Source organism: Urocitellus parryii, unplaced genomic scaffold (genome assembly GCF_045843805.1).
Source record: "Urocitellus parryii isolate mUroPar1 unplaced genomic scaffold, mUroPar1.hap1 Scaffold_37, whole genome shotgun sequence".
Taxonomy (NCBI): Eukaryota; Metazoa; Chordata; class Mammalia; order Rodentia; family Sciuridae; genus Urocitellus; species Urocitellus parryii.
In genome coordinates, this window is record NW_027553327.1 from 2,710,423 (window position 1) to 2,736,551 (window position 26,129).

Here is a 26,129-nt window from a genome sequence, read left to right on the forward strand (position 1 = left end):
CTGCTGACCAGCTCAGGAAAGCCCCCAACAGAGACGAGTGAGTCCCCCAGGCCCGGCCAGGAAGGCCTTGGTTCCCCACCATGGGGATGCACCCTGCTGAGCTTGCCTTCCCCACCCACTGTCAGGTGCCAGGTGTGACTGTCACATTGGCCCTCTTTTCAAATTAAGAAATCAAAAGCCACTGGGTGCGGTGGCACATGTCTGTAATCCCAGCAGCTCAAGAGGCTGAGGCAAGGGGATCGCAAGTTCAAAGCCAGCCTCAGCAACGGCGAGGCGCTAAGCAACTCAGTGAGACCCTGTTTCTAAATAAAATACAAAAGAGGACTGGGGATGTGGCCCAGTGGTCGAGTGCCCCTGAGTTCAATCCCCAGAACCCTCTGCAAAAAAAGCCAGAGTAGAGCCCATCCTGGCCCCAGTCTGTGTGCCGCAGTGCCCAGCCTGTTGGCAGAGTGAACCTGGCCTCTGAGGCCGAGGAGGCCTGGCGCCACATCCCAGCTTCATGGCCTTCGCATTCAGAGCCTTCATTTCATTATCTTCGAAGTAGAAGGGAAGGGAACTGGTTCTGGGGTCATTGAAGCAATCCAGTATGGGAACTGGGGAGAGCCAGGCCCTGAGAGGAGGCCCTCCGCATGGGTGAATGTCCCATAACTCCTCACAAACAGGAGCGGTGGTTTCTCCCACTGTCTCCCTGAGAGCTGGGGAAGGTTCTAGATGGGCGCTGATAACCAAGCACATGAAAACACTGCAAATCCCACTGTGCATCAGTGTCCCTTAGGGAGCAGTTTCAAAGATATTTCCCTAGGATGAGGGTGTAGCTCAGTGGTAGAGTACAGCCTAGTACTTGAGACCCTGGGTTCCCTCCCCAGCACTGCCAAAAATGTGGGTGAGGGTGTGGGGGTTGCCTCCTGAAGTTTTTTTGTTGTTGTTGTTGTTATGGTGGTGTTTGGTTGTGGGGGCTTTTGCAGCGGGGGTAGGGAGTTCCTGGGGATTGAACCCAGGAGTGCTTTATCACTGGGCTAAATTCCCAGCCCTTTTTTATTTTTTATCTTAAGACAGGGTTTGACTAAGTTGCTGAGAGCCTCACTAGGTTGCTGAAGCTGGCCTTGAACATGTGATCCTCCTGCCTCTACCTCCCAAATTGCTGGGATTACAGTTGGGCACCACTGCACCTGGCCATAGCCTAACTTCTACCCCAGATCTTAAGTCAGAATAATCTGGAGAAAGACCCTTCTTTTTAAAATGGTCTCCCCAGGAAATTTAGATGTAGTCAGCCCAGTACTAGTCCCTCCACTCCTGAAACAGGATAAATCTTACCAAAAGTCAGAACGAGTCCTCTTTGCCTCTGGCGCCCTCTTGTGGGCAATGGAGGTTCAAACATCCTTTTCCTCCAAGTTTTCCATTGTCAACCAGGGTCCCCCTAATAAACAAGAAGGTAGGTGGGCCTTCACCTTCAGAATATGGCACAGACACTACTGCCAATTTACCTGGCTTTTTAAATTTTAGATTAAAATTTTTAACTTAAACTTGTCTTCTAGCCAGACACAGCAGTATTCATCTACAACCCAAGCTACGCAGGTGGCTGAGGCAGAAGGAGCCAAAGTTCAAGGCCAACCTAGGCAATTTAGCAAAGTAAAAAATAAGGGCAAGGGATGAAGCCCAGTGATAGAGCACCCCTGGGTTCAGTCCCCAAGGAAGGAAAGGTTAATGCAGTGTGGAAAATCTGAACCAGTCGTGGTGGTGCACACCTGTAATCCCAGTGGCTCAGGAGGCATGGGCAGAAGTTCAAAGCCAGCCTCAGCAAAAGTGAGGTACTAAGCAACTCAGTGAGACCCTGTCTCTAAATACAATACAATATAGAGCTGGGCTGGGGCTCAGTGGTCATGTGCCCTGAGTTCAATCCCCATTAGCCTCCTTGCGCCCCCAAAAAAATACAATATGAAAAATCTGAAAACTTATCCATGAACTTTTCATACCCTGTACACTAAAATCATTGATCTGTCTTGCACTTTTTGGATTTTTTACATAATCATGGCCTCATGCATTGGTCCTTTGGAAAATAGCGTTTTGCCAGGCATGGTAGCACATGCCTGCAATCACAGCAGCTAAGGAGGCTGAGTCAGAGGGATCATGAGTCCAAAGCCAGCCTCAGCAACTTAGCAAGGCCCTAAGCAACTCAGCAAGACCCTGTCTCTAAATACTATATTAAAAAGGGCTGAGGATGTGGCTCATTGGTTACACACCCTGGGTTCAGTCCCCAGTATGAAAAAAAAAAAAAAAACAGAAAAGAAAAAAAATTGTGGTTCCACTAAGATTTACAGATTTTCCACTTTCATATACTGCAGCCAAAAATTTTTTTTTTTCACATTAGTTAACATCATAGTTGACCTCCTGAGAAAAGTCTTAAAGTACTATCAAATTCATGATGGTCAATACAAGTTTTCCAAAATTTTAATTTTTCTTTAAAACTTTAGTTTTTTTTGAAACCTCACATTTTTATCATTGGTAATAAATGACAAAATGTGAATTATTTACCCTGAGGTGCTAAGCTTCCCTTTTCATTTTCAAGAACATGTCTGCCTAGTTGCCCAAGTCCAAAATTCCATGGCTGGTCAGTCATCCGAAGAGGATGAGAGAGGCCTGAAGCACCACGTGGGTATTTCCCCATTGGTCACACGGGATATTAAAGACTGGTACTTGGGGGCCGAGATTTAATGGAATTAATAGTTAGGCTACTTTTTCCTGGGTGTTGTCAATGAAAATGACTGGCTGGTTTGTTTTGGTTGGAGCACCTTCTGGGGAAGGAGAGGTGGCTGCTAGGACTTGCCTGGCTCCCTGCCCAGGCGGCAGCAGTGTCATCCACGGTTGCTTTTGTACCTTGATGCACATCTCAACAAGTGGCAGAGGCAAAGTGTCTCAATGTTATGATGAAGATAGTTTTGACATCATAAACCAGAGGATCTTGGGGACTGTCCACAGACCACACCTTAGAACAGTTTCTAGACACATTTCAAGCCTCAAAAATAACCTCAATTCAATATCTGATGGTCCCTCTTGCTGTCTGTGAGTGCCTTGGTGTGGCACCCTCTGAGGTGACATCTCTGATTTATAGACATTCAGGTGTTTTCTAGTTTCCCCCTCAGAAACAGTGCTGCCCGATGTCCTTGTGCTGACTTGGGCCCGGGTCAAGGAGAACCCACTGGAGTTCCACTCCGCCCACCGCCTGGGCTCTCTTGCACCTGTTGCTTGCAGGTGGAGCATGACCCCGCCCATGGTGAATGCTTACTACTCGCCCACCAAGAATGAGATCGTGTTTCTGGCTGGGATCCTGAAGGCACCCTTCTACACCCGCTCCTCGCCCAAGTAGGCCATCTCTGGTGCTGGTGCCCCGATGGGTCCCCTGCCCCTCAGCCAGCCCTGTGTCTGCAGCTGACCCTGACAGCCATCTTACTGAGCCATCTGCGCCCCGGTGGCCAGGTGGCCTAGGATTGCAGCGTCGTGGGTGCAGAGGGCAGCAGCCCCTGTCTCCTGCCTTCCCTCCAGGGGTCTCTGGGGCCGAAAGCTCCTGCAACCGGGGAACGTGGCACAGTTGTGCAGTCAAGAGCCCCATGTGGGAAATACTGCTGTGCCGGTGGCTTAGAGCAGTCTCCTGGGATGACCGTGTGGAGCTTGGGAAGAGGTGCTGGCCCATTCCCAGGCTCCGTTTGCTTTAAAGCTTAACTGCTAGTCTGTGGGAGGGGACAGTGATCCTCTAGAGTGTCCAGCACGAGCATGTCACCCACAGGGCACAGCTGGCTCCCTTAGACTGCCCAGCCTCCCACTGTCTCTAGGGCTGTGTCCCACAGAGCCCCGAGAGACTCTGCTAAATCTCAGGCCCAAGAAGTGAGGGCCACATGACAGGGTAGGAGCCAGAGGCCTTGCTCTCACTTTGCGTTTCTCCCTCCAGGGCCTTAAACTTTGGTGGCATTGGTGTCGTCGTGGGCCATGAGCTGACTCACGCTTTTGATGATCAAGGTACAGGTTCCTTGGGGTCCCTCCAGACAGAGCCCATCAGCTTCTTAGCCCCGCTGCCTCTGCTCCCTGGGACTTAGCTTTGGAGAGAAGGACCAGAGTCTAAACCCTGGCTCAGCTGCTTGCCAAATGCTCACAACTCGGCAAGGTACGTCATTCCCCAAGCCTCCTTATCTGCAAAATGGGTGCAACAGATCCAGGTGGGGGTGGAGAGGATCATGTGAAGACTATAGCTAGCACCTTCTAGAGGGTGCTGGGTGCTCGGTGCTCAGTGGGAATCAGAGACGTGGAAGTCACACCCTCCTCAGCAGCTAATGTCCAGGGTCTTCCTCAACTGCCCCCTGCTTGGGGACAAGAAGGAAGTGGCAGAGACCCTGGAGACCAGGCCTGTCATGTGCTCCTGATTCTGTCAACTCCACTGGCCCCTTGCTGGCCTCCATTCCTTGGGATCCGAGGCCCTTGGCCAGTGGAGATCCACCCCACGCCTCGAGCCTTTGTACAGCCGCTCGCCCACCTGCCTGGCCACTTTCCCCCACCCTCTCCCACTCGGTCTGGCCCGTCCTCTGGCCCTCTGATGGGCATCCTGTCCCTGTGCAGGCTGGAGGGTGGGGGTCAGACAGAGGAACCCACTTGTCACTGGGAGAGAAGAGCGATAGCAGGGACAGGTCCCACGGTGCCACTCCTGCGCTCCGACCACAGGGCGGGAGTATGACAAGGACAGGAACCTCCAGCCCTGGTGGAAGAACTCCTCAAGCAGCAGAGGGAGTCCATGGTGGAGCAGTATAGCAGCTACAGCGTGAATGGGGAGCCCGTGAACGGCCGCCACACCCTTGGGGAGAACATCGCAGACAATGGGGGCCTCAAGGCGGCCTATCGGGTGGGTCTGCTCCCCCTGTGCACCTGTCCAGGTCCACATCTGTCCAGATGCCTCATCAGTAGGTCAGCGTAGAGACGCCTGGCAAACTGCAGGAGTGCTGTGCCTCAGTTTCCTCATCTGTCGGTGGGGGTGGGGAGGACATGAGCACTGACTGTGGATGCAGAGCCTGAGCCGGGTGCCCAGAGACCACCTGCCTGAGAGACCCGGGAGAGAGCCAGGGTGGGGTCCACCTGCAGAGCCGGCCCCTTCTTACCTTTGAGGGGGAACCCACTGCCAGGTAGGGCAGCAGGGCCCAGGAGGACACTGAGCACAGAGCCAGTTCTGGGTTCTGATCCTAGTCTAGAGTAAGTGGCTACCATCTGAGCTCATTGGCTTGGCTCTGAGCCCCTGACCTACACCCTCAGGTGGCCAGAGGTGAAAGCAGCCTGGCAACTCACCAAGGAAAAAGGGCCAGGGGCAGGGGGTGGTGGAAGGAGTGGGAAGCAAGGGCCTCTGTCACTGAGAAAGGAGCTTGGTTCTATTCTGGTGACAGTGGGAGCCACTACAGGGTCAAACAGGAGACATTATCTAAATCCTTCTTTAAGGCAGGTCTGCAAGCCCACAGCCCGTGGGCAAATCCAGCCCCAGCCTGTCCCTGTAGGTTTGGGGGACCTGGCCACACTGTGTCCACAGGTTGCCTGTGGCTACTTTTGCACTCTGAATACAGAGGAGGATAGTTCAACAGGGACCGGTAGCCCCAAAGCTGGAACATCTACTCCGGCCCTCACAGAGGAGGTCTGCCAACACCCGCCCTAGACAGTTTGCCACATGAGGAGGGGACCAGGCTTGTGTCCTCCGTTCCTCTGAGTCAGGGCGACCCGTTGGAAGCTGTTGTGTGGTTACCCAGGCAAGAGGCCGTGTGGAACAGAGGGAAGGGTGAGGAGGGTCAGATTTGGGGTGTTTGGCTTGGCTGGAAGAGTTGGGGGGCACTCTGGGATTTGAGCCTGAGTAACTAGGAAGGTGGTGGTGCCATCGTATGGTGGCAGGTTTGGTGAGGGTACGTGTGTGTGTGACTTATTCCTCTGTGCCATGCTGAGTTGGATGTGACCTTGGGTGTCCAGCTAAGGCAGTTGAATATCCAGATCAGGGAAGAGGCTGGCGCCAAAGTGCACATTGGAGAGCCATTGGCATTGTATGGCGTTTTAGGCCTTGGGGTTGATTGCACTCCCCTTTAGGGAGGGAGCAGAGAAAGAAGAGGGATCCTCCAGGCTGAGCCGAGGCCCAGACCCCAGAAACCAGCCCCGGCCTGCACACTAGCACCTCGCCCCTATGTCTTGGCTGCCCTCAACCTCTGGCCTTCTCTCCTCCCAGGCTTACCAGAACTGGGTAAAGAAGAATGGGGAGGAGCAGACCTTGCCCACGCTGGGTCTCACCAATGACCAGCTCTTCTTCCTGGGGTTTGCACAGGTGAGTTCTTTAGGGGAACAGGTACAGGTCCCCTCCGATCACCAGCTCCCTAACTCATCAGACCATCTTCAGGTCATTACCCTGTGAGGAGGTGAGCTTCCTGTCATTAGAGAGATTCAAGAAAGGGCCAAGAAAGAATACTAGTATCCTGTATGTGGTGGAGTAGGCCCCTCCTGGTTCTGGGGTTCTAGAAACTTCTTAACATAGCCAGACATGGTAATGCACGCCTGTAATCCCAGCTCCTTGGGAAGCTGAGACAGGAGGATCACAAGTTCGAGGTCAGCCTTAGCAACTTAGCAAGACCCTGTCTCAAAATAGAAAATGAAAAGGGTTGGGATGTAGCTCAGTGAGAGAGCAGCCCTGGGTTCAGTCCCCAGAACCGGGGGAGAAAGAAATCAAGACCCACCAGGTCGGCACTTGAGTTGGCCTTCAGTTGATTCCCAGAGCTGCTTCACGAGAGAGTGTCCTGCCCAGTAAAGATGAGATCTGGACTAAATCCAAGATTTGTAGAGTTTGGGCAGAATCCCAGCCTGGTACGTTGGCATCAGACAGAGACCCGGCTCTGGCTGAAGAGACACAGCTCGGTGACACCTGCGTCAGACAGGGGCACAGGCGCACACCAGCCTCCCCTCCGACCCACCCACGGGCCTTCCTGACTCCTTGGGGTGTGAGCACCAGGCGAGGGCTCATTCCACCCCTGCACAGTGACCCCAGCTTCTCCCCCTTGTTCCCTCAAAGGTCTGGTACTCTGTCTGTATGCCCGAGAGCTCCCACGAAGGCATCATCACCGACCCCCACAGCCCCTCCCGCTTCAGGGTCATCGGCTCCCTCTCCAATTCCAAAGAGTTCTCAGAACACTTCCACTGCCCCCTTGGGTCACCCATGAACCCTCGTCACAAATGTGAAGTCTGGTAAAGGGCAGAGCACAGAGAGCCAAGACGGAGGAGAGGAAGGGGCTAAGGATGAGCCCCGAGGGGAGGCTGCTGAGTCTGCCCCTCCTTCCAGCCCTTGGCCGCCCAGGGCCCCTTCCCCGAACTGGAGGGTTTGCAGCCAGCACTGGGCCAGGTGGGGTCCTCCACATACCCGAGTTGCTCCCCGGTGTCCCAGCGTGCACCAGCTCCAGCGGGCATTCGGGTATCAGGCTGGTGGCTCACCAGGCCTGGGCCCCACAGCGACAAGGGCCGGGGGACACAGCCCCCTCGCCCACATCCAGCACCACATAGACCACAATTACCACTGTGTCAAATGCTTTAAGATATGTTTTTTGGGGAAACTATTTTTTAAACATTGTGGAATACACTGGAAATCTTCAGGGAAAAATGCATTTAAAACACTTTTTTTTGCGGGAAGGATTGTTATATTTATTATGTTTTCTTTTTTTTCCTAAATAACCTGTGGATAAGGAAGCCCCACTGATTTATCCCCTCACTGCAAGGCTGGGCTGAGGCAGGGACACACACACACACACCTGCCCCAGGCCACTAAGCAAATCCTCTGACTGTGGTGACTACTGCATGGCCACCCACAGACAGAAAATGTGGGAGCCAGGCAGAGGCCCAGTTCATGGCCAGCTGCTCTCAGCTTGCTGCCCCTGCCCCCAGAGTTCAACCATGGAAACCCCAGCAAGGAAGATCTCATCCCCACAGTCACAGCAGGGGACTGATGGCTATGGCAGATGAAGCCAGGTCAGGGTCCCCAGCATAGTCTGAGGACACCCAAGCGCCCTGGATCTGGAGCACAGGGCCCTCCAGCACCAGATGCATGCAGCTGCCCTTAGACCTTCTCTTTTGGCCCTTCCTCTTCGGGTCACCCCGCGGGACCTGTTGCTTCTCTGTAGCAACCCCCCACCCCAGCCATTCTTGGTTCTGCCTTGCAGGATCCCTCTCCCCCAAGGGAAGGAGGAAAGAGACTGCCATTCTTGTCTGCAGAAGGGTCCAGATCCTCCCCTGAGCTCCATCCTCATCCCCCAGCCTGGTCAGCTTCCAGACCAGTTCTCTAGTGCCTTATCTGAGGCTGCGGCCTGGGCCGTGCTGAGGAGATGACCCCTGCCCCAGCGGCCCCTGGCCTCCTCAGTGGAGCCCCCAAGTGTCCTGATTGGAACCCAAGGCCATACTCCCACTCCTGATGCTCACAGGGCCACCCCTCAGCCCCCAGGAGCTCTGGCCTGCAGGGCTGTGGCTCTGGGTAGTAGAAGGTAGATGCCACTGCCCTCACCCTGGGCTCCAGCCATCAAGGCCTCCTGGTTTAGATCAGGACGGCCCCTGCAGCTGGACAGGCTCCCCTCCTTAGGCTAAGGGAAGGGTTCCTCAGCGCAGTCTGGCCCGTGGAGTCAAGAGACCAAGAAGGTCACCCCTTCCTAGAGGCCACAGCTCCTGCCAACAGCAGATGCTCAGGCTCCACCAGGTAGGTGGGCCCGACTGCAGCTGCACAGAAGCTCCTGTGAGAGACCAGGCCCTGCCCCATGGCGCGCCCCTTACCGAGGAAGCCTTGTCCAAGAGGCACAGACAGCTCAGGTCAGCAGGAGGCTTGTGAGTGGGCTCCAGGCGAGGCCCCTCTTCCTCACAAGTTCAAGGCCTGGGAGCTCTTTGGGAGAAAGAGAAGGAGGAACCAGGGAAGGATCTAGAGCCAGCCACCTGGGAGGTGGGCCTTTTCCTTCGCTGCCCCACCCTCCTGCCTTCCCCAGGGAAGGGTGGTCCAGGAAACTGTCAGCACTACCAGACAGACACAAGTGTCTTGGGCCGGAGTCTAGCCAGAGGGAATGGAGATGGCACTCCCCGTCAGGATGTGCGGGGGCAGGGGGAGAAGTCCAGGCCCACGCAGAGGCAGCGTCCCCACTCCCATTGCCCCTCCACAGTGTCAAGGCCAAGGGGAGATGGGCAGCTGCACTCCCAAGACCAGGGGAGCCTCGGGCTTGCTTCTCTGTGGGCACATGGGTGTGGGGTTTGGAGGTGGGAATCTATTTTTTGTATTATGTTTCGTGCTACTGTAGTTTTGTGTGGCACTATTGTAATTTAAATTAAGTACTTGTATCGAGAGCCACTTGTGTGTGAGTGTCCTTCCAGGGTGCTGTGCATCCTTTGGAACCACAAGAAAGCCCCAGCCAGCCCAGAGCGGCCCACCCTAGCCTCACTAGGAAGAGGCTTTGGACCCTGAGGAACAGCTGGAGCTTCTTCCTGCCTGCACCCACCTAGCCGGCACCCCCCCAGCCAGCCGGGCTTCATGGGCAGGCTTGTGTGCACCCCTTACCCGTGAGAATGATGCATCTCATGGCCTGGGCCCAAGGGGCTCCCTGGTCAATGTCATCTTTCCATTATCTCAGAGCAAAAGAGTTTCTGGATCTCAGATGCTTGGGCAGGGCAGGCAGGAAATTCAAAGAGGTCCAAAAACAGCCTCCCCTGGCTTTTACATGTGTTCTTCCTGCTGCCTGGAATGTTCTGACTTCCCCACCTGGTGAACTCCTACCATCCTTCAGTGCCCCACTCACCATCACCTCCTCTAGGAAGCTTCAGGTCTGCATGGGGGGGCTCACACAGGCTTTCCTCTCCTTCCAGAGGGTATTAGTTTACTAGGACTGTTGTAACTGGGTACCACAAACACAGTGGCCTACATGACAGATTGAGGTGTTGGCCTCCCAAGTCTCTGGGGTTACGGGTGTGGGTCACCAAGCCCGGCCTGACTCTACCTGTCTTTAAAAGGAGTAGGTCGTTTCTCTGGCTATAAGACCTACAATGTACTCTCTTCTTCTGTCTTGGTAACCATCAGGCATGGGCGACTGAGGATGCCAGAGAGAGTGATATGCTTTGAGCTCAGATTGTCCCCATGAGGTGTGAAGGGGCCTGCGAGGCCAATAGGCCCCAGTGTCTCTCTTCGGGGCAGCTGGGAGAGCCCCCTCCCCTCCACCTCTTGTCCTCAGGAGAGCAGCCTGTTAAAAGAGCAGGCCCCTCTCTGTCACTGGCTCCTACCTCTTGTGTTTGACCCTGTTGTGTCCTGTTTGTTTTGTCTGGGGCAGTGCTGGGGTTAACCAGGCCTCAGGCTGCAAGCGCCCCACAGAGCCACACCCCAGGCCTCCAGCTTCTTTCTGGAGCCCAAACAGGCCAAGCCCTTTCCCACTGAGGCTCTGGGTCCCTTTTGTCCTTCAGGCTGGAATGTTCTCTGCACAGAGGGCACACCCCTCCCCAGCAGGATGGATGCGTGAATTCTGTTTAGACCCGCCATGAGTCATGTGCCTATTGGAGTGCAGCCATGTGCAAGAGTTCTCACCCGCCTCCCCTGGAGCTCACAGTCTGTGGGACAGAGAATTTCTCAGCCCTGATGCTCAGAGGAGGTGTCATTCAGGGACACTGGGTTGCAGGGCAGGAAGTGGCTGAGCTGGGTTCTGAACCCAGGCCGCTTGCTTGGAAAACGTGAGAAGCCGCTAGAAACAATGCCCCAGGGATGCCACGTGTGCAGAACACGCATGCGCGTGTACACACACACACACACACACACACACACACATATGAAGGCACAGGATGGAGGAGCTGGCTGCTGCCCACCCTTTTCCCAAGAAGGGAGCTTTTAGCCACCCTTCCCCCAGCCCTGGGCCTGCAGATGCCCTCCCTCCAGACAGGCCACCTCCCAGGGACTAAGGACAGGCTCCTTCCTCCCTGGGCTGGGGTCCCAGGGCCCCTTGCCGTCCTCATCTTCCTAGATCCTCGCCCAACCTTGTTCTCCCCCCAAACAGGACTTGAAACCCCAGCCTGGCCCTTCAGACTTCACCCGACACATGTGGAAACACACAGGATGTAACTTGGGAACAGCTGGAAAAAGTAAGCAATCTGTAACAATCGTGTAAGCAGAAGGGCCTGCAGAGGCCTCTGAAAGGGTGAGGGAGCAGGGGGTTAGGACAGACTTTAAACTTGTAAAGAGTTTGGTCCACTGAAGAGCCCAACCAGAACTTGGAAAACCTCAGAAGAGAAAACTGAGAAACTTTACCAAAGACCATCAGAGAATGCCCTTGAGCACCCTGCTGGTGGGCGGAAAAGTCCAATGTAATATTCAATGCCAGCTCTCCCCAAATTAATGTGTGATTTCAGCGTACTCTCAGCCAAAACCCCAAGATCATTTTGCATAGAATTTGACGAGCTTCTTCACATGAAAGGGAAAAAGCACAATCAGGACAATTCTGAAAAAAAAAAAAATTGAAACAACGAAGGAGCTATATTCCATATGTAAATATTTATAAAGCAATGGTAAATGAGAGCTGCTATAGGTTAGGAACAGGTACCAAACTGGAATAGACCAGAAGCCAGAGACAACCCTGCACATATATAGGAATTAGTGTAAGATAGAGGAAGCACTTCGTGAGTGGAGAAATGAACCATTTAATAAATGGTGTTGGGGGATCCATTTGAGAAAAACTGAATTTAGATGGAATTCCTTCCTACTGTGTACATCAGTAAGTTCTCTATGCATTAGAAACCTAAACAGACTAAAATTATAAATGTATTAGATAAAATATAACAATCTGTTTATAACTTTGGATTAGCAAAGCCACCTTTTTTTAGCATTTATTTTTACTGTAATTGGACACACAATACCTGTATTTCTTTTTCTTTTTTTAATTAAAATACCTTTATTTTTAATTTTTTTATTTTTATATGGTGCTGAGAATTGAACCCGGGCCTTGCACATGCTAGGCGAGTGCCCCACCCCTGAGCCACAACCCCAGTTCCCCTTTATTTCTTTCATGTGGTGCTGAGGATGGAACCCAGAGCCTCACATGAGCTAGGCAAGCACTGTACCACTGAGCCACAACCTCATACCAGCAAAGCCACCTTTTAAAAACCACAAAAAGAAAAACATAAAGAAGATAAACACATATGGCAGTACCGAAATTTCGTTCTTTTATAAACCAAGGTACCATGGGGCACGGGGTGCAGCTCAGCAGTAGAGCGCCTGCCTAGCATGATGAAGGTGCTGGATTCAACCCCCAGAATCACCAAAAAAAAGAAAGAAAAAGAGAAATCCAGAAATAAATGAGAAATAAAAAATTTTCCCCTATTCTCTGACCACCATTCACAAAGGAGGGCAGCTTAAAATGGGAATTCTCCTCAAGAAATGGGCTGGGAGAGGGCCAATCACAGTCCCCAAAACATAGGTACAGACAGGGAGGTGGACCCGGGGTGTGGCTCAGTTCTAGAATGCTTGCCTAGCATTCTGGAAGAACGCAAGTTCAGAGCCAGCCTCAGCAATTTAGCACTAAACAACTCAGTAAGACCCTGTCTCTAATAAAATACAAAACAGGACTGGGGATGTGGCTCAGTGGTCGAGTGCCCCTGAGTTCAATCCCTAGTACCCAAAAGAAAAAAAAAATTAAACTTAATAATAATTTAATTATTTACATGCTCATTTAAATGTGTTCCATATACATGTGTTCAATTTTTTATGATTCTAAACAGACTGATTTTTCAGAAATTCTTTTTAATTTTAAATTATCTTTACATCTAGAATCAAGAGAAACATATTTTAAATACTGGACTTAGTTTTCTTCCATCCTATGGGGCTTCATGAAGCAAGAAGTTAATCTAGTTAAAATAAGTAAATAGTAAAAAGAGTAGTTTGCTGCTCTGGCACAGTGGCACAAGCCTATAATCCCAGCAATTTGGGAGGCTGAGGCAGGAGGATAGCAGGTTCAAGGCCAGCCTGGGCAAGTTAGTGAGACCCTGTCTCAAAATAAAAAATAAAAAGAGGGCTGGGGATGTGGCTTAAGTTGTAGCGCGCTCCCCTGGCATGGGTGCGGTTTGATCCTCAGCACCACATACAAACAAAGATGTTGTGTCCGCCAAAAAACTAAAAAATAAATATTAAAACAAAAGACTCAGGTGGCACAAAGCCTGTGTCATTTATTTTAATAAATAAATTATAAATAAAAAGATCTGGGGATGTGGCTCAGTGGTAAAGCACCGCTGGGATCCATCTACAGTACACATTTAAAAAAATAGTATTTTTGCTAGTAATTTTTCTTTTTTAAGCAGGGATTGAACCCACCGTTTCATGCATGCCAGGCAAGCACTGTTCCACAAAGCAACATCCACATCCCTCTTATTAAATTTTTGATTGCACAAAAAAGATAAGGATTAAAACTTGTCATGTGGGGCTAGGATTGTGTCTCAGAGGTAGAGCGCCCGCTTTGCACCAGTAGGACCGGGGTTCGATTCTCAGCACCACATAAAATAAATAAATAAATAAATAAATAAATAAATAAAGGCATTGTGTTGTGTCCATCTTAAAAAAAAAAAAAAAGTGTCATGCCATTGAAACGGACTCTTTGGGAATTCAAGTTTTGTCTTCTTTCTATCCTGATTCCTACAAAGATCCTATATAAGCTTAATTTTTGTTTGAGTATAGTATGGGTTACTACATTTTGATTTTCAGTCTAGTGTGTTAGGGCCTAGAGCATAAATTAGTCCAAAAGAGCCACCACTTAAAACTGTTATCTGACCCACTTTTATTTGTATGGAGGATTTAACTCAGAAGCCCTTTACCACTGAGCTTTATCCCCAGTCCTTTTTATTTTTTATTTTTAAACAAGGTCTTGTTGCTCTGGTCTTGCTAAATTCAAGTGTTGAGGCCGGCCTCCAACTTGCAATCCTCCTGCTTCACGCTCCCCAGTTTCTAGGATTACAGGCATGTACCACCATGCCTGACTGTTATCTAACATTCTTTAAAATGTCATTGTTCCTTAGACGATGCTTTTTTAGGATAAAGGGCCCTGGTGCTGTCTGGGGCTCAGCGTTGCCTGGGAAATGCCCCTGTAGGAAGAACCCTGACACTGAAAGACTCTAGGTGGTGGCAGCCATGATGATAGGTATCCATGCTTTGGCCCCCATTTCTTGCTCCCAAATCTCCTTTCACCCTCTGCGGCTTCAGACATGAAAAATCGGCCTTCCGAGGGCTGGTGGTCAAAGCTGCTCTCTGGCTTCAGACCCCAGCTCATATTTGTTAACAATCTTCTTAAGCCAGTTTGCTGAGCGGATCCCCTGGAAATACCCTTTACCTTGTCTCCCCTCCACCCACACCAGCCCCTGCCTGTCAGGAGCACACCAAGAATCCCTATCAGCGCAGCTGCATTCCCTCAGCGAGCATCTGCTGAGGCCCAGGCACCTGGATTTCGGCACCTGCCGTGTTCCCAGAGCTGGGACCAGAGGTGGTCAAAACCGGCTCAGGAACTAGGACAGAAAAAAGAAAAGCCCAGGGTCAGGCAGGAGGCCCTAGTGGACCTAGGAAGTCATCTCAGCCTGGTAATTGACCCGCCCTCTCCAGGCAAGGCTGGAGGGAAGGAGAGGAGCCCCGGGCAAGAAAGGCCTGGCATATTCTGGAGCTACTTTTGTCCCTGGGCGGTGCATTGAGAGGTGACAGGTCTCTTTGCAAGGCCTCAGAGGCCATGGGAAAGGGCTCGGATTTGTTCCAAGAGTAACGGAAACACCTAGAGGGATTGGAGGCTTCTCAGCAGGAAGTGTGGGATCCAGTTGTTAAGATCCACCTGGCGCCTGGTTTTGTTTTATGGATTTTTGTAGAACTGGGACCAAAGCCCAGGGCCTCGCAGGGCTGGGTGAGCACTCTGCATCTGTACCTCCTAGACACCGCCCAGCCCCACCAGTTCTTTGAGGCCAAGATGGGACTTTGGCTTAGATTAGGACTTGGGATGTTCCAGCTGTCCAGGGCCATAGGACACACCTGAGCTGGGCCGTGTAGATCTGGAACCGTTGCTCAGTGTTCCTGGCTCGGGAATTTGAGAGGCACATCAGGAACAACGTCTCTGCTCCCACGAGTAGGACCTCCCCTCAGGAGGTCTCTTTTTGGTATGAGGTGAACCCAGGGGTGCTTTATGACTGAGCTGCATCCCCAGTCCTTGTTTATTTATTTATTTTTTGAGACAGGGTTTTGCTAAGTTGCTAAGGCTGACCTCCAACCTGTGTTCCTCCTGCCTCAGCCTCCTGAGTGGCTGGTATGTACCTCAGCGCCCTCTGGTCCTCTTCTGTATGTGGCCTGATGCCCACCAGGGCCTCCTTCTCAGCCTGGTGGTCTCAGGAGGGCTGAGCTTCCTACATGACAGTGGCTCCCACGGGGCAGGAAGCCCAGCCTGCCAGTGTGTTAGGCTCCTCCCCAGGGCCCAGGTTGACATCCTGCATATTCTATTCCTCGGAGCAGGGCTGTAGCTCAGTGGTAAAGTGCCCGGCTCAGTCCCTTATACCAGGCTCAACCTCTTATATCAGGCTCAAAATTAAAAGATAAAAGGAGGGCTGAGTGTGGTGGCACACGCCTGTAATCCCAGTGACCCAGGAGGCCGACACAGGAGTATCTCAAGTTCAAGGACAGCCTCAGCAATTAGTCAGACCCAGTCTCCCAATAAAAGCAAAAGGGCTAGGGATGTGGCTCAGTGGTAGAGACTCCCTGGGTTCAATCCCCAGTACCAAAAAAGAAAAAAAAATTAATATCCTGTGGATACCAGGGGACCGCTGACAATCTTCCTGCCCGTCCCACCCAGAGCTCTTAGTCTGGGTCTCACTGGGCACATGGCTTCTCTTGTGAACACCAGTGTCTCTGAGCAAAGTATGACTAGTTGGTCCAGTCTGGCATGGAGATTTGAAAACTGTATGGAAAGGACTTGGCACGTGCTAGGAGCTCACTGGGTCACCAGGTCATCAGGAGCCTGACTCTCCATCCTCTCCAAGGCTGGGAACACCCCAGGACACATCTGTAGTCAATTTCTCTGAAGAAGCCCAGGGTTCAAAGCAATCTGGGTGACCCGAGTGCAGAGTCCAGGTCTCTGCCCCCAGTCCAGGTGGACTTCTAACTCTGGGCCCAGGGACCCTGCTGCCTTGCCACCCAAGGCTAAGGGTGCTCTTACAGAACGCAAGCTCATTGCTGATCATTGGAGGCCAGTCCCTCCCTCCCCCACTCACTTCCAATGGTTAGAAATACTCAGACTCAACCTGCACCACCTTGTGGGCCAGCAGGGGGAGGTGCTGGAGATGGATCCCGCCCTCCTGCATGCGAGGCAGGTCTGGACCTGAGCTACACCTGCAGCCCAGAGCCCTCCTCTGCTATTTGCTGGTTCTATTCTAATTTGTCTGTGTCAATGTTGGTTTCCTTTTGAAGGGCTGGGGCTCAGATCCAAGGCCTCACACCTGCTGGGTGGGAACTCTGCCCCTAGGCCACACCCCTGGTCCTAGTTTCCATTTCCAGGCTGAACAATGCAAGCTCCTTGGCATTTGCTCTCTTCTGCTTTTATTTATTTTTAAACTGGGGGGGGGGGCTGGAATGACCCCAGGGCCTTGCGAGTGGAGCTACATCTGTCTGCTGTTTTCGTGTTTTCCAGTAGTGAACATCTGCCCGTTCGTTCTGTTGGGACCTGCTTGGGAACGGACACACTGGGCAGTGCCTGGGGCCGGGCCTGGCCTAGGCTTGGCTGCGGGTTCTGTGAAAAATGAAGGATCACAGGGCTGGCGTGAGGCAGCGGGAGCCAGGATGGCAGCGCCAATCCGTCCTTGGTTATACATAGCTGAACAGCAGAAGGTTATGTCATTGACTAATCAGGAGTGAGATGGGACACAGATGGGCCTCTCCACGGCAGGAAGCACATCTTCTCACTATTAGAAGTGCTCTAGTCTGATGTGGCACACGCCTGTAATCCCAGCCACTCAGGAGGCTGAGGCAGGAGTATCGCAAGTTCGAGGCTAGCCTCAGCAACTTGGTGAGCCCCTGTCTCAAAAATATAAAAGTAAAAAGGATTGGGGATGTGGCTTAATGTGGCACCCCAGGATTTAGTCCTCAGTACATCTCCAAAAGGAAAAAAGAATTGAAATGTTCTAGGGAATCAGCACATGGGCTCTGGAGACGGAAGTCCTGGGTTCAGAAGTCCTGGGTTCACGTCTTGCCTCTGCCCTCATTTACTGCATAACTGCTGATGGCTGTTTTGACTGAAATGGATTTGTTGGAGAGAGAAGCTTCAGAAAAAATGCAGTTGAAGTGGTAAATCACAGTCCCTGTAACCTTCAAAATAAATTGTCGCCATTACGGGAGAGGTTTTCCCCTTTGGGTGAATAGGGTACACAGAATGGAGTAAACCTGAACTTAACACTCATATTAAGTGGTAATGGGAATGCACAAACTTGCAGATTTTTTCCAACAAATGTAAATTGTGAACCAAGTGATCGGCATCCTCAAAATCAGAATGCCGCGTTCTCTTGAGTGTCCTGCTGGAGGAACATGTGGTCCCAAATTGTAGTTTATATTAAGGTCAAATTCAGGATCCAGGGAGTGGCCACATTTTAATTCTAAAACACAAGGAGACAGACTGATTTTTATGAGTGTAGGCAAATGACTATTTGAGGCAGTCTGCATGGTTGAGAGTGGATCGATGAGTGGTGGCTGGATGCAGGAGTCTAGAGGTCGGTCAAAACCAAAGCTTGCAGAGGGAGATTTGAAAGGGTTGAGCAAAGAGGAAGACCGTTGGATTTCCTGGATCTCTGCAAAGCCTCTTGTGGAGGTCATGGGTTTCCTCTTTGGGGTGCTCCTCTGCTCAAAGCACCTGGAGAGTGCAGAGCCCCCTGGCCACTCTGCAGTCTGCATTAGGCAACATCAATCAAGACCCTAATGTCCACCTCAGCAAGACGCAGGGCTCTAGTGTCAGATGTCATATCAGCTGTGGTCAGCCTCTGAACAGAAGGAAAAGAAGCCACCAACAGCACACACCTGTCACCCAGGGCAGCTGATGGCCAGGGTGGCCCAGGCATGGTCACATCCCAGATGTGACGTCCGCCCCAGGATGAGGCGTGGCTTTCTGCAAGAGTCACAGAAACAGTCCTGCAGGAGGGCTTACCTCTGGGGCTTGCTGGGCTCAGAGAAGGTGCCTCCAAAACACAGTGGGGTTTGGGGTGTGTCGGGATCATGACCTAGGAGAAAGCTGGTGGCTTCTGCCCAGCCAAGCACTGGGAGCCCCCGGAGTTCCCTGATCTATGCGAAGAGGAGGCTGCAAAAGGGATTGGGGCCTCCTCCACCCCCACCTTGAAATCCCCTTATCTATCTCAGGAAAGAAGGCTGGAGGTCGCTGCCCCTGGACAGATGTCCCTTACAAGATAGTGTTTGTCCCTGGGGCTCATTCAGATTCTAAAGAGGATGTAGCCCAGTAGTCAGACCTACTGGGTTCCATCCCCAGCACATGTACACACACACACACACACACACACACACAATTCTGGAACTATTCATTAACCAAATAATCATTTATATGCCCTCAAAATTGCCAACATTCTACATTCTCTTCCTGCTATATAGAAAAAGTGACATATAAGTTTGGCCAGACACAGGGGTACACGCCAGTAATCACAGTATCATGGGAGGCTGAGGCAGGAGGATTGTGAGTTCAAAGCCAACCTCAGCAAAAGCAAGGCACTAAGCCACTCAGTGAAACCCTGTCTCTAAATAAAATACAAAATAGGGCTGGGGATGGGGCCCGGCGGTTGAGTGCCCCTGAGTTTCATCCTCAGTACTAAAAAAAAAAAAAAAAAAAAAAAAAAAAAAAAAAGCTAGCAGTTTTTCAACAAGGCCTGATGGTACACACCTGAAGAGGCTGAGGCAGAAGCATCACAAGTTCATGGCCAGCTTTAGTAATTTAGCAAGACTGTCTCAAAATAAATAAAAATGGGCTGGAGATGTGGCTCAGTGGTAGATCACCCCTAGTTTCAATCCCTGGTACTGAAATATATATATATATATATATATATATATATATATATATATATATATATAGAGAGAGAGAGAGAGAGAGAGAGAGAGAGAGAGAGAGAGAGAGAGCAGGTTTTTTTTGATCACCCAGTAAATGGGTCAGAGCAACACATCCAAATGAAGAATACAATATCTTTCAAGTGCAGAGGTGCCCACTAGGCACCATGCTGCTTTCTTGGATGTAGGGGTACCAGATGGAGCAACTGTAGAAGGGTATCTCGGCATACCCACACTGCTGGACCCCTAGATATTTTGCTGAGATAGAAGGCTCTGAATTCCAGCTGGACTTCCTCCCCCTAACCCTCACATGCACATGGATCACCGAGTGTAGGACAGTCACCACTTCAGTGTGACGACGTCCATGTAATGGGCCAGGTGGTACCTCGTGGAAGAGGAAGGTCATCGAGATCTCTGAACTAAGTTGGGATGTTGGCCTAGAGAGTTGACACACTCCTGAGGCAGGACAGTGAAGGTGTCTTGCTGTCCTTTCCAGATCAGAAAGTCCCTTGTGATGGCCATGATGGACAGGGAAGGGGAAGGAAGGCAAGTTGCAGATCAGTAGCTGCGTGCCAGAATTGGGGATTGGAGTGTGTCATTTGATGGTGTGGGATGGAGGTGAGCATGTCACATGGTGGCTTATGATGGGTGTGAGTGTGTCATATGATGGTTTGGGACCGTGGGACCAGATCATGACACCGTATCTAGATGGTGGCTGCAATAGAGTCACTGACCTTATAATAACCCACACTCATCCCCCTGAGCCTTCTGCACAGACCAAACAGATGGGGGGAATGGGATGTGGTGGGAATCACCACTCCTGCGTCTTTCAAGTCCTGACGGTGACAGTGACCTCTGAAATCCCTCTGGAAATGCAGTGTGCTTTTGGTTTATGAATTTTTAAGGTAGAGGTGTCCTAGTGGCTTGAGTAAGGCACTGGGTTCAATCCTCAGCACCACATAAAAATAAATAAAACAAAGGTATTGTGTCCATCTACAATTAAAAACTTTTTTAAAAGAAGATTTCATAGAGTACAGGTCTGGTAGTAATGAATTCTCTCAGCTTTTGTTAATCTGAAGAAGTCTTTGTTTGACCACATTTTTAGAAATTTATGTATGATAATATTGACTTTTTGTATGTACAGTTTAATGAGTTTTGAGACGTGTATAGAATCATGTAACCACAATCAGGATACAGAAAAATTGTGCTTTCATTTTAAAGAATCCTTATTTTAAAATAATTATAGTGTGCATGTATGAACGTGTAACAATGAATCCCACTATTATGTATGATTATAATGCACCAATAAACAAATTTAAAAAAATAAAATAATTATAGACTCACAGGAAGTTGCAGAAACTTGCATAAAGATTCCTATGTACCCTTTACCTATCCTGCATAAATATAGCCAATGTCAAAACCGGATATAATCACCTCAAAAAACTGTACCAGTATAATACTGTTAAGCAGAATACAGACATTATTCAGATGTCACTAGTTTTTGTATGCATTCTTTTTTTTAATAGCCTTATAGTAAGGTTTTTGTTTTTATTTATTTGTTTTGTTAAGTACTAGGAATTGAACCCAGGAACACTTAACCACTAAGCAACATCCTCAGCCCTTTTTTCATTTTTTATTTTGAGACAGGGTCTTGCTAAGTGGCTTAGGGACCTGTTAAATTGCTGAGGCTGGCTTTGAACTTTTGATCCTCCTACCTCAGCCTCTCATGACACTGGGATTACATGCATGATCCACCATGCCCAGCAATGGATGCATTACGATTTTTGTTGTTGTTGGTTGGTTTGTTTTCGTACCAGGGTTTGGATTGAACCAAGGGGCGCTTAACCACTGAGTCATATCCCCAACCTTTTTTATGTTTTATGTTGAGACAGGGTCTCACTAAATTGCTTAAGGCCTCAATAAATTGCCAAGGCTGGCTTTGAACTTGCAATCCTCCTGCCTCAACTTCCCAAATTGCTGTGAATACAGGCGTGTGCCACAGTGCCTGGTCAGGCTCAAATGATCCTCCTGCCTCAATCCTCTGATTGGTTAGAACTACAGGAACGTGTCATTATGCCCAACCAGTTTAAATTTTCAGAGTCTGTTTCTGCACCTGTAAGATGAAGCTAATAATGGCCATGTCATAGCTCATGTGAGGTAATGGTTATAAGGGCTTTTCTTTTGGCACAGTGGCTTGTGCCTGTAATTCCAGTGACTCAGGAGGCTGAGGCAGAAGGACCACTTGTTCAAAGCCAGCCTGGGCAACTTATAGAGACCCTGACTCAAAAAAAGAGGGGCGTTCTGGGGATGCAGGTCAGTGGTAGAGCACCCCTGGGTTCATTCCCCAGTTGTGTGTGTGTGCTCGCGCACGCGCACACACACACACACACACACGCACACATAATTTAGAGTAATTTGTGGCATATAGAGCTTACTAAGTATCAGGTTTTTCCTTTGCTTCATTTTAATCCATTCATTCATTTAACAAATATTGAGAAGCTACATGTCTAGGAATTGTGCCTGGTGCTGGGAGTGCCCTATTGAGTGAGATTGAGTGAGATGGGGTTCTTGATAACTACAATAAAGGCAGTCATTGCATAAGTAAGTGCAAGTCCAAAGAGCACTCTGGGAGTGGCATTGCAGGGGAATATAAAAGTGCGTTCTTGGGCTGGGGGTGCAGCTCAGGATAGAGTACTTGCCTAGCAAGGGTCAGGCAGAGGTTCAAAACAGTGCATCTCTCTGAGGCAGTCGTCTTTCAGCTTCACAAGCAGGAACTTAGCAATTTTCCAGGTACAGGGTAGGGAATTGGCTAGGTGTGGGGCTGTGTGTGTAAAGGCTGACTTAGGAAGTGGCTCGGACAGATACAAGCAATTGGAAGAAGACGAGGAGGCTGAAGATCAGAGAGAGACAGGGTGGAGGCAGGGAGAGAGAGAGGTGGGGACCATTGACTGTGTCCTGCAGGCCATAAGGAGGATGGTCTTCATCCTCAGAAAATGGACTCTAGAGAGAGTGTAGTGGCTGAGGATATAGCTGGTTGGTAAAGCACTTGCCTTGCATGCACTAGGCCTTGAGTTCAATCCCCAGCACCACCACCAAAAAAAAAAAAAAGAAAAAGAAAAAAGAAAACACTATGGGGAGTATAAGCAGCAGGGAGTGGAGTGAATAACATGGTTCATTTTGGGTTCTCTGGCTGGTTATGCAGAGAACAAACTGGAAGAGGCTGGAATGGAGTCAGGGAGGCCAGTCAGGAAGCTGAGAAAAAAGGAGAGTGTGGAGCCACCAGGACAGCAAGGAGCCTACACTTGGACCTAAGCACCAGTTCTATTTCCTTCCAGAGAATTAGGGCAAACATCTGGTTCCAAAGAGGGCTTGGGCTGGTTCATTAGTTAGGTCTCGTGAAGTTTAAGATATTACCACTAGGCGGCGCAAGAACCCAAAGAGACGCTTAGAATCAGCAGAGTCCTTGGGGGAACTGAGTCCTGGGAGGCAAAGACAGCCAGAAGGGGGTCCCCTTCCTTTGCCCAGTTAGATGGCTGACTCTCGAAAGCAGGAAGGAAACTGGAAGGAATCCTGGACTGTGTGTTCGAAAATGTGAGTTCAAGTCCTTCCTCCACAGCTTCCAGTTTTAGGCGAGTTATTTTACCCCTGGAGCCCTCAACATCTGCAAGAAGGCAGCTAATTATCTTTGTCAGTGGATTTAGAGAGAGGTCCTGAGTTTAATTTCCCCCTTCGACTGCATACTGACTCTATAATTTAGGTCAAGTGATGTCACCTCTTGGATAAACAGTTTGCATCTCTGTTAAATGCATTTTTTGTGTGTGTGTGTGTGTGCCAGGGATTGGACCCAAGGGCACTTTTACTATTGAGCCACATCCCCAGCCCCTTTGTATTTTATTTAGAGAAAGAGTCTGCTAAGTTGCTTAGGGCCTTGCTAAGTTGCTAAGACTGGCTTTGAACTCCTGATCCCTTTGCCACAGCCTCCTGAGCTGTTGCGATTATAGGCATGCACCACCACCCCTGGCTTCAATGGGAATTTTAACCTATCCCTTGCGTGGGTGCAAATTTTAAATGAGATACTGTCTGCATGTAGTTAATGCAGGGCTGACAGATAATAATTGTTCAATACATGTGTATTATTATAGAAATTTAACTCATATTTATTAAGTATTTCATGAATTTCTAGGCCTGGGTCTATGCTACTATCCTCTGCCAATAATTCTGTTGGGGCAGAAGAGAGGAAGAATCCTTCTTTTCTGAGCCTCAGTTTCTCCAACAGAGACACAGGGATTAAGATGGGATTGGATACTCAGTAGGAGCCTGTCCAGCCCTGATATTCCAGGCTTTTCTTCTCCCTCCCTCCCTCGTTCCTTTTCTTTTCTTCCATTTATCCATCATTTATTCATTCCTTCAACAATTATTTATTGACAATCTACTATATTCCAGGTGCAGGAACCAAAACAGACCCACATTAAAATGGTTGGGCATCACTGAGAGCCAGTCCATTGGAAAAATGTTGGTTCAAAAAGCTTTGTTCTCCCTTCCAGCCATCAATCCTTGCGAGTTATTTTGTGTTTGGAATAGGAAAACCGTGCCTCTCTGTGTGGCTCTGTACACACACAGGAGCGCACAGACTCATTTATATAGAACATTTGCAGCCCGTTGTCATGGGAACCATTTTTTTTTAGTGTCTCTGGGCATGAGGGCTGCCTGTGAGTAGAGGAGCTTTTATGGAACACCCCCTGCATGCACTTTTGTGTGGTGTGAGATCCTGCTGCGAGAGGAGCCTCCAGAGCCAGTGTGGGCCCTTTTGATCATTGCTGCCTGTTTCCCTTATTGATCTTGTCAGATATGAGTGAATTTGACTGAGGGAACCGAATGTCTAACTCAGTGACTAGTGGTCAAGATCCTCTGGGACATTTGCCAACTTGGTGGGACACAGAGGTCAGAGTTTGAGTTGTTTTTTTTGTTTTGTTTTGTTTTTTGTTTTGTGTGTGTGTGTGTTTTGAAACCCCCAATTTGAGACTGTTGAAGGATTTGGGAAAGACTTGGATGAAAAGACAGAAAGCAGCCAGGGAATGTATTTTCAGAAACGACAGCTGCAGCAGCCACTTTTGAACTCAGTGGGCAGTGCCAGAGCCAGGAAGGGGCAGAGCGCCAGCCCAGAAGGTGGGGCAGGGAACCACTCTCCCCTGAGCCTCCACTCTGGGGGGGCCTGGCTCCTTTGTCAGGGCTTTGCATGTGGGATCCTCTGTAATCCTCAAATCAGCTCTGTGAGAGGGACATTGTCATTCCTAGTGGGAAACTGGGATCTGGAGGGCAAAGGAGCCAGGAAGTGGTGGAACAGATTCAGACCTACTTTGAGTCTGACCTCACAGTCCACTGTCCTGGTCCATTTTCTGTTGCTGCAACTGAGTGCCACCAACTGGGTAATTTATAAGAAAAATAAATGTGTTTCTTATAGTCCAAGAGCCTGGCACCGGCATCTGGTGAGGGCCTCCTGCTGCAGGAGAACATGGCGGAGTGCCTTACACAGTAAGGCAGAGCAAGCAGGCTAACTCCGGTCTCTGTTCCTCTTTTAATAAAGCCACTACTGCCATCCTAGGGGCCCCACCCTTGTGACCTCATCTAATTCTAATCACTGCAAGTCAAGGGATCTCCGTCTATTGATCTCCACCTCTAATTACCATTATCAAGATTTCTGGAGATGAAATTTCCAGAACATTGGAGGCTTATTTAAACCATGGTACCCAGTACACTGAGCCACCTCTGCAGTCAGGTTTCTCCTCACCTCCAGGCCAGGAGTGGAGTGAGGGTCAGCCAGGAATGGTAATCCAGAGATTCTAGTCCTTGCAGACCTCACGTCATGGTGGCAGGTCCTGTCACGGGGCAGCTACGAGGCTGACCAGACCAAGTATAGCAGGAGACCTCTTGAACACAAGAGCTGGCTTGCATTCTGGTTTCTTGAGAGCTTCCTATCTATTGGGAGCTCTGATTTATTTTGGTGCTGGGGATGGAACCCAGGGCCTCATGCAGTCTAAGCACACACTCTACCATTGACCTTTACCCCCAACGGGTGCTTTCCACTTTTTCATTTATAAAGTCTTAGGAGATCAAGGCTGGTATCATCATGACTACACTACAGATAGAAGCTGAAGTTCAGATTACAATGCTAGTAAGCTGAGATGGGAACCCAAGTAACCTAGCTCCAAGCCCGGGACTCTTAACCGCTGTGCCCTTCTGGCCCATGATTTAGAGCTCTGTGCTGCTACCACAGAGCCGTGTGGCATTTACCCTCCCCAAAGAGCTTGAGCTGTTTGAGAGATAAGGAAGAGCTGAAGAGGGAGGGGGATCCCCATTGATTGACAGTCTCCTGTGTGTCCAGACTGTGCTGGATCTTTCCACCTTGCAACTTCCTGGGAACATTGGAACTATCATCAAGTCCTACGCACAGAGGAGAGGAATTGAGGTCCAGAGGGTGAAGCAATTCAACTAAGGTCTCGATCAGTCTGGGAGGCCCGTCCTGACTGCCCTGAGCAGGGGCCAGTTGGTCTGAAGCCGGTGCCCTCCCCTGCCAGCCTCTTCGTGGACTCCTCCTCGTGTCTTCCTGACTACGTCCTCTTAGCCAAGCTAGTGCCAGTCCCTGGACAGTCCAGTGATTTCCCCAGGAGCCCTTGACTGTAGTTTCATTTAAGTTATGAAAACAAAGCAAAATTAAAATCTCTTCTGCGTCTCACTCTGTCTGCACGCCTTGGGCTGCCCAGGTTGGCCGGGAGATGACTGACTTGGCACACATGTGGCATCGGTTAAAAAAAAAAAAAAATCAGCCAACCAAAAGGGAGGCCTTGAGGACCCACTGTGTGCTAAACAGTCCCGAGCACCTATTCCGTACAGGGTAACAGAGGCTGAGCAGAGTTAGAATGACACCAATATCAGCTGTCACCACGTACTGACCAATCAGCCTCTTTGCAAATTTTTGGGCTATTCCTTTTGGATCCTGGTGAGTCTTAAGGCTGGGAAAGCTACAAACTGG

At 50.0% G+C, this 26,129-nt stretch overlaps 1 protein-coding gene across 4 annotated transcripts; it reads left to right on the forward strand.

Annotated features, from left to right (window-relative positions):
- The first annotated feature begins 2 nt into the window (after positions 1–2).
- On the forward strand, positions 3–25,808 carry LOC144252081 (endothelin-converting enzyme 1-like). 4 transcript variants are annotated; one of them, XM_077794642.1, is made up of 6 exons: positions 3–37; positions 3,944–4,011; positions 4,708–4,885; positions 6,236–6,331; positions 11,055–11,139; positions 25,482–25,808. In XM_077794642.1, the coding sequence occupies exons 3-6, from the start codon at positions 4,778–4,780 to the stop codon at positions 25,562–25,564; spliced, it is 372 nt and encodes a 123-aa protein (XP_077650768.1). In that variant the 5' UTR covers positions 3–37; positions 3,944–4,011; positions 4,708–4,777; the 3' UTR covers positions 25,565–25,808. The 4 variants fall into 4 exon arrangements, with proteins under 4 accessions (XP_077650768.1, XP_077650770.1, XP_077650769.1 ...); XM_077794644.1 differs by lacking the exon at positions 25,482–25,808 and adding an exon at positions 23,946–24,038; XM_077794643.1 differs by lacking the exon at positions 11,055–11,139.
- The last annotated feature ends 321 nt before the right edge of the window (positions 25,809–26,129 follow it).

What these genes read in the sequence shown, in the direction of transcription:
- LOC144252081 (XM_077794642.1), top strand. Translation starts at nt 4,778, where the DNA reads ATGGTGGAGCAGTATAGCAGCTACAGCGTGAATGGGGAGCCCGTGAAC. An exon ending in GCCTCAAGGCGGCCTATCGG is followed by an intron (nt 4,886 to 6,235) that starts GTGGGTCTGCTC and finishes CTCTCCTCCCAG; the next exon opens with GCTTACCAGAACTGGGTAAA. An exon ending in TCTTCCTGGGGTTTGCACAG is followed by an intron (nt 6,332 to 11,054) that starts GTGAGTTCTTTA and finishes CCCCCCAAACAG; the next exon opens with GACTTGAAACCCCAGCCTGG.